General features: G+C 40.7%; 1 protein-coding gene across 1 annotated transcript; it reads right to left on the bottom strand.

Annotated features, from left to right (window-relative positions):
- Positions 1-2,493: 2,493 nt before the first annotated feature.
- LOC148544181 (uncharacterized) lies at positions 2,494-4,122 on the bottom strand. Its single transcript, XM_088498162.1, has 4 exons — positions 4,006-4,122; positions 2,931-3,023; positions 2,702-2,836; positions 2,494-2,601 (listed from the first exon to the last, which is right to left on the bottom strand). The coding sequence occupies exons 1-4, from the start codon at positions 4,120-4,122 to the stop codon at positions 2,494-2,496; spliced, it is 453 nt and encodes a 150-aa protein (XP_088354288.1).
- Between the last annotated feature and the right edge of the window lie 2,312 nt (positions 4,123-6,434).

Here is a 6,434-nt window from a genome sequence, read left to right as displayed (position 1 = left end):
TGAATGAACAATGTTAGCTTTATTTATTGGTTTGACATTCCAATTTTACAAACTAGCTTCACAAATCACAGTTATTATTTATACATTCAAATTAATGTTACAATCAAATACATATCACCCTATCTTTAGATTAAAGGTGTATGTTAATTTTTCGTACTAGTTGTTTATGAGTTTTTAGAGTATGTATGTATCTTTATAATAGTTATACCCGTTGATGTGTATTGATATGCAAATTATGTTTAATCTTTACTATTCTTTAAGCTATCTTTTAAATTGTTCAATTATAATATGGTATCATATTCTATTTTATATTTGTTGGGTCACATGTATATCGCATATTTCAATTTTAAATATTCAGTTTTAGATGTTTTAGAAAATATGATATATTTGTTAAATATAATTTTGATTTTCTTTATTAAGCTAGTTTTTAAAATTGAATTAGATTATTCGATTAATTTTAGTTCAACTATATATCAAGAAATATACAAATGAATAAGTTGATGGAATATATTCAGAACTTACTCTCCTCTTTCCTCTTTTTTTTTTAAAGGTTTGTTGACTACGATGACTAGAAGAGGTCTTAATAGCGTGAATGTGAGAGAGCAAGGAATGAAACATGAAGAAAGTAATTAATTCTGATAATTCTTTATAGTTAGTATTCGAGGTAGTTTAGTTTAATTTATTCTTGTTAGTTGGAACTTGGAATTAAATATGGGTCTAGATTCTGATTTTTCTGCGACGTTTGGAATATTTATAGTAATTAATTTTTCTTTATCAGATGCTGGAGAAGGTGTTGACGATGACTGGTAGGGAGATTATGGATTACAACTTCAGAAAGGTTGCTGCTTTGAAGGAGCGCATTTAGGAGCTAGAAAAACAGGTTTCGACCCCTCTGTACCAACAAATTCGCGAGCTTCAGGCTGAAAACGACACAATCCGGCATGAGGTAGAAATGTTTCGGACCATTTTCGATGAGTGAACGTTGAACTTAATTTAGTACAGTTTAGGACTGGTTGGGTCTCCGCAGTATCATTTATGATGTAATCTTCTCTTGAGTTGCCTGGGTTTAACTTTCTCCTGTTTGAAATTGTAGTTGCATGTGTTGCGTGGGTCATCGCTAAACCTTAAATGTTGTTTGTTAAGCGTTGGGTTTGTTACCCCTTGGTAATGACGTTAAATGTTTTTTTTTCAGTGACTTTCCTAACTCTACTGGATCGATTCAAATTATTTTCGGTTAATCTACTTGTTTGCCATACGAAACTATTGATTGGTCCAGGTGGCAGCAATTTCTGATTCAACATTCGTTACGCAAGAGTTGCTACTAGTTCTCATTCCGTTGGAACCCGTCTGAATTTGCCGGTACGGAATAAACCTGGGGAATTTAACAAGTTGCTCTGCGTTAATACTTTGTTTTCCGTTACATGCCTAGCTGCATGGAAGAATCTCAGAGATGCTAAGACATGGCTCTGCTCTAATAACTTATTTATTTTTTATTCCTAACATATTCGAACTTTTGGTTTGTGACCTGATTTTTCCTTATAGAAAATTAATTGTGTTACATTTCCTCCCGACTGCGAACTTGAAAAATGATACCATGTTTTTTTTTTTTTTGCATTCGGGTGCATACCTATATTGTCATGCGATACCATGCATCTTGCACCATATAGCTTTCGTGGAGTTGTAGCATGATGATGCTACTATTAACAACTTCATATCTCCTTCAGGTTGTCATCACAGTTTAACTATGTACATTCAAATGCCATCCATCCAGCGAGGATGCAACCTACACAGTTAAAATTCTTACATGTTTCTACTCTGCCTATGGGCAAACCCAAAAAATCATTTAAACCACCGGAAACTTAACAGCCGGGCTATCCAAAAATCAAACGTCCCCACGCTTCCAAAACAACAGATCAGAACATAAAACAGTTGCCCCATCGTATCCAAAGTAGATGGGTGATCCAAAAGACAAGAGGCCACACAGGGTGGATGACAAAATATGTTTCGTAGCGGCTTGGCCTAGCAAACGTCACGCATACTCTACATGTCTTCAGTCTGCCAGTGTTCAAATGCTTTGGAGACCAACTGCTGCGCAAGGAGGTTGTGAGACTTCATAACCAAGTCTACCGCCAAGCGCATCCGAGTGGCAGCGTTGACATGCTGAGAAAGCTCACAATAGCAATTGAAAATAGCTTAGTCAGTTTCTGGTTGTGGACTTAATTTGATACGACACTATAACTTGAAACTGAGTCAATGGTTACTCTGTCCGGCCCTCTTACTTGAACCCCGTAGTCCTGCCACATGTGCGCTCGAATCATCCACTGAGCGACCCAGATGCCACAATCCATGCTGCGATGGCAAAAGTTGTTGTTAGTTAGGGACGGATTTACGGGTGGACATGAGAATTACAAACCATAACAGTAAATGGTTGCCAAATTAATACTGACCGTATGGAGAATAGGAGTGTGGAGGATCTTACGAGGCTGCTGCCTGCTAAGGCACATCAGGCTCTTCAAACTCGAACACCGAGAAGCGTGGTCGCATCACCCCAGGCCCGGTGAGCCAGGACTTGCCTAGTGTCATTCCCTCCAGGGATAGCGCCTACAAAACGTTAACCAAAAACATCATCACTGAACGGTTCTGGATGGAGATCACAAACAGTGGGTTTATCGACTTGTTCCATAGGAGTAGAACATCTTACGACGCGGAGCATAGCCGTTTTCCTTGCGTCGTCTTCACGAGGGTCTCGGAGGGAGTCTAGGTAAATAAGCTTTTGCCGCAGGACGTCGATTATCATTAGGTACCAGTGTTGGTCGCACCACACGGGCTGATACACCTGTGAACAACAGAAAGCCAGACTCAAAGTGCAACGTTATCGACAATGTGCATGCACGATGTGAGTACGACATCACTGGAGGAGTAGACCATACCCGGGTCACCTGGTCGACCTTGCTACACATGTAGTTGTTACGTATCGAAGTGACGTTTGCCGTGGTCAGAGACCGTCCGCCGAGTGCAGCTTGCTGAACAGAGGAAAAACAGAAAAGCGTGAGACTGAGAATTTCAATATTATCAGCAGTTACAAGTCAAGATTAATATCATCATCACACCTAAACCTTCAGCCGAGTATATAGATGTAAATGGTTTTGCATGTAGATAGTAATTCTGAAGTTACCCTTTCTCTTACGTGGAATAATTCTTTTAAATTAATAACATATACGATCAGTTTTTGTTATACACGAGTTATAGGCACTTTATAACTTTCATAATGAACTACTCATTCTGTGAGAGAATGTTGACTTTACAATGCAGCTAGAAATAAAAATGTCAAAATGCTTACATGGCTAAAGCTCCTGAAATAATAACTCTAGTAAGTTTTACCTAAGTAGTTTTAGTCGGATGGGAAAAAATAAAACTACCTTTTCGAGGATAAAATAGGAGATACATATCAGAGGAAAGAGCCATGAAAGTGCAACATAAGTTAATCACCGTATTTCTTCGATTAGCATCGTAAAGGGAAAAACAGAAAGAACTAATCCATGGCTACGAAATATGTGACGGACCTTACTTCTTTATGTCATCTTGTGACTGTAGCTAAGATGCTAATGCTTCACAACATTTTAAAAATTGATACACAGGAGTATAAATTTATTAACATTGCAAAAATGTTGTGGAAAAATGAAATTCACGTGTGTGTTTTTACATACCAAAATGATGGGCAAATGCTTAGGCAATGACGGAAAATAGATTACTCTCCAAAAGTAAAATATATTGAAACCAGAAAAAAGGACTCTATTCAGTTACACCTTATGGGGGTTTAACAAAAAAATGTTGAACCCTGTAATCCTGGTCTACGATGACTAAGCACGCGTAAAGTTGAAGCCAACGCAACAGTCTGCACATCGCGCGTGGCCAACCATGGTAAACAGTATGCGTCTCTAGATGGAGATACTAGCCTAACTAAGTCAAATAATGCTTCTACCCTGAATGTGTGCATATTCTTACCATGAACGTCGTCGGCATAAACCAAGCGTCTCCACTCGATGCTAGTGTGAGCATGCGGACCACTGTGTTCAGCACCTGCAATGATAACAAGACAGATAAACCGGTCTCGTGGATCATTGACAGTGTTCGCGAAATCGGGTAGGTCTGGTGACCGAAAAATGAATTAAACAGACCCTACTCATATCATCCACAACCTCCGTCTTCGGTGCCAAAGTCAAAAGCACTGCCCGGGTGGCATGGCGGTCCCCGGTATCTATCAGAATCTCACTATGATAACATGAACCAGTTACAACCGCTCAAAGAAGCAACAGAATAGATTTCAGAACAGAACGGTCGGATTGATTACCTATCAGGAAGAGCTCGCGTGAAGATATACGTGGCGACAGCCACCTCCACTCCTGACAGATTCATGTCATCGGTCGGGCGGAACACCAGGTTCATTGACTACATTCATACCAGCGAATTGGTTATGGCCGTTGAATTCTTAAACGTCATTGAATCCAAACTAGCTATGAAGTAGAAAACAGATAATGGAATTTACTTCCTCACCTTCAGAATGCTCCGTACCGTCACACTCACGGGGTTACCTATGCCGACGACTGCAGCTGTTCCCTTGGCAGGAAGACCCCTTCTTCGCCTAGCCGATAACATGGCTGTCTCCGTATCCTGATTTGCATGAAATTGCCACGGGATCTTGTCGGCATCGTCGTCGGTGGTTAGATCAACCTGAAATTGACGGGAGGGAATCGATGGGTAGACCCAAGGAAGGAATTAAAACGGCATAGATTTGGCTAAAAGGGTAAAACGAATCCTTCTTACATACGTACCAACTCTGGCATAATAGGGGATCGGGGCTGCTTAGAAACTGGGTCAGGTTTCTCCATACCCTTCTTTGACCTCTTCGTGATGAAGGGGATGTGGTCGACGGTGAATGTGGTATCCAAGACAGGACTCCATACCTGCTTCTTTGGTCTGGATGGTTTGCATATTCCACTGCTTTTGCTCACTTCATCCTTCTTTCGCGTGGTGTTGGAGACCTTGCTCCTGCGGTTGTGTTGATCGCGCCTGCAACTCGCGCATTGCCCTCCAGGTGGGACCACACGCGGCGCCGATGACCGCCTCTCCATGAGAAGCTGGATCGTGTCTCTTATCTCCGACACCACCGTATCATGTCGCGATATTGCATAAGACAAATGCCGAAGATCGGACTGCAGCCCGGAAATGATGCTTACCACACTCTTCGCTATGGGGCTGCATTCCTGCAAAGTATGTACATTCCCTGTTACAGCTACACACTCGGTATGGCACATAAAGAATAAGGTGCAAGTGTCGATTATCATACTGACATGACTAGGACCTCGACTGGCAGAGCCGCAACTCCCAGCAGACCACGCTGGTTCATTCAGTCCACCCAGTGGTTCCCTGCAATAAGTGTGTGTGCAGCCATTTTTCATCAACATAGAGTATTCATGATGCAATCCCCAACAGTATCATGTACTACGGAAAAAAAGGGAATTTACATACATACTCACTTGACCGGGCTAGCTACACGCCTTTTCCTTGCACATGACGATGAGCATTTGGAATCGGAACCCGTCTGACGCGGCAATGACCGCCTTAACGGCTTTCTCAGATCTCCGCTTCGGGTCTCACCAAACGATAGCCGACGGGAACGCCTGCAACACACAAAATTTGACTTCCACGGTTTACATTACTTACACTTTTATCAGATCCTTCATATTCACGTGTCACATTTTTAGGTGAAAAAGAGTAAGCATTAAAGAATAATTATATTCTCAAATTTACGGCAGAAGACATTCTTGAAAATCCAAAGGGAAACAACCCTCCTTTAGTCTTCTTTCCTAACTCGAACGGGTCGGGGCAGACAAATTTTTTCGACACCTATGTGATGGTCATCGTCCCATGATTACAATTTTTACATTGGATGAATAAAATAATGTCACGAATCTCCATTTTGAAGCTCTGGTAAAACCCAAAAAATAAATTCTGGAAAAGATACATACTTTTTCCTCCCCTGTATATGATAACATGGTCTACTTTAATTGATCATCATGATTAGCACATGGAAGAAATTCGTATATGATATCTAGCAACAAAAAATCTTCCACCCTAGTTACACGGCGCCGAGAAGAGTTAGACGAAAAAAGGTTGTCAAGTCACCCAATTGCTTCTATTATTGCTACACAATGATGAAAATATGCATCTGATGTGCCGATCCAGCATTTAATTAATAAAAAGTTTAAAAGAGAAAAGAAGGAAAAATCTCAATTACCAGCATGGATGGCTACAACTTAAATCCTTAGAACACAGACTTGAGATAAGTAAATAGGAGCAGGGAAATGGATGGTACTTGATTAATTTTCAGGCCTTTAAATATCTATGTTCAACTCTCTGTGCCAGTAGTGATA

Source organism: Arachis ipaensis, chromosome B9 (assembly GCF_059453495.1).
Source record: "Arachis ipaensis isolate K30076 ecotype BB chromosome B9, ASM5945349v1, whole genome shotgun sequence".
Classification (NCBI taxonomy): Eukaryota; Viridiplantae; Streptophyta; class Magnoliopsida; order Fabales; family Fabaceae; genus Arachis; species Arachis ipaensis.
This window is presented reverse-complemented; position numbering and strand designations above follow the sequence as displayed.

Coding starts and splice junctions, on each gene's coding strand:
- LOC148544181 (XM_088498162.1), bottom strand. CDS start 4,122: ATGATCCACGAGACCGGTTTATCTGTCTTGTTATCATTGCAGGTGCTG. Junction 3,024..4,005: donor TTATGCCGACGACGTTCATG/GTAAGAATATGC, acceptor TCCTCTGTTCAG/CAAGCTGCACTCGGCGGACG. Junction 2,837..2,930: donor AGGTCGACCAGGTGACCCGG/GTATGGTCTACT, acceptor TGTTGTTCACAG/GTGTATCAGCCCGTGTGGTG.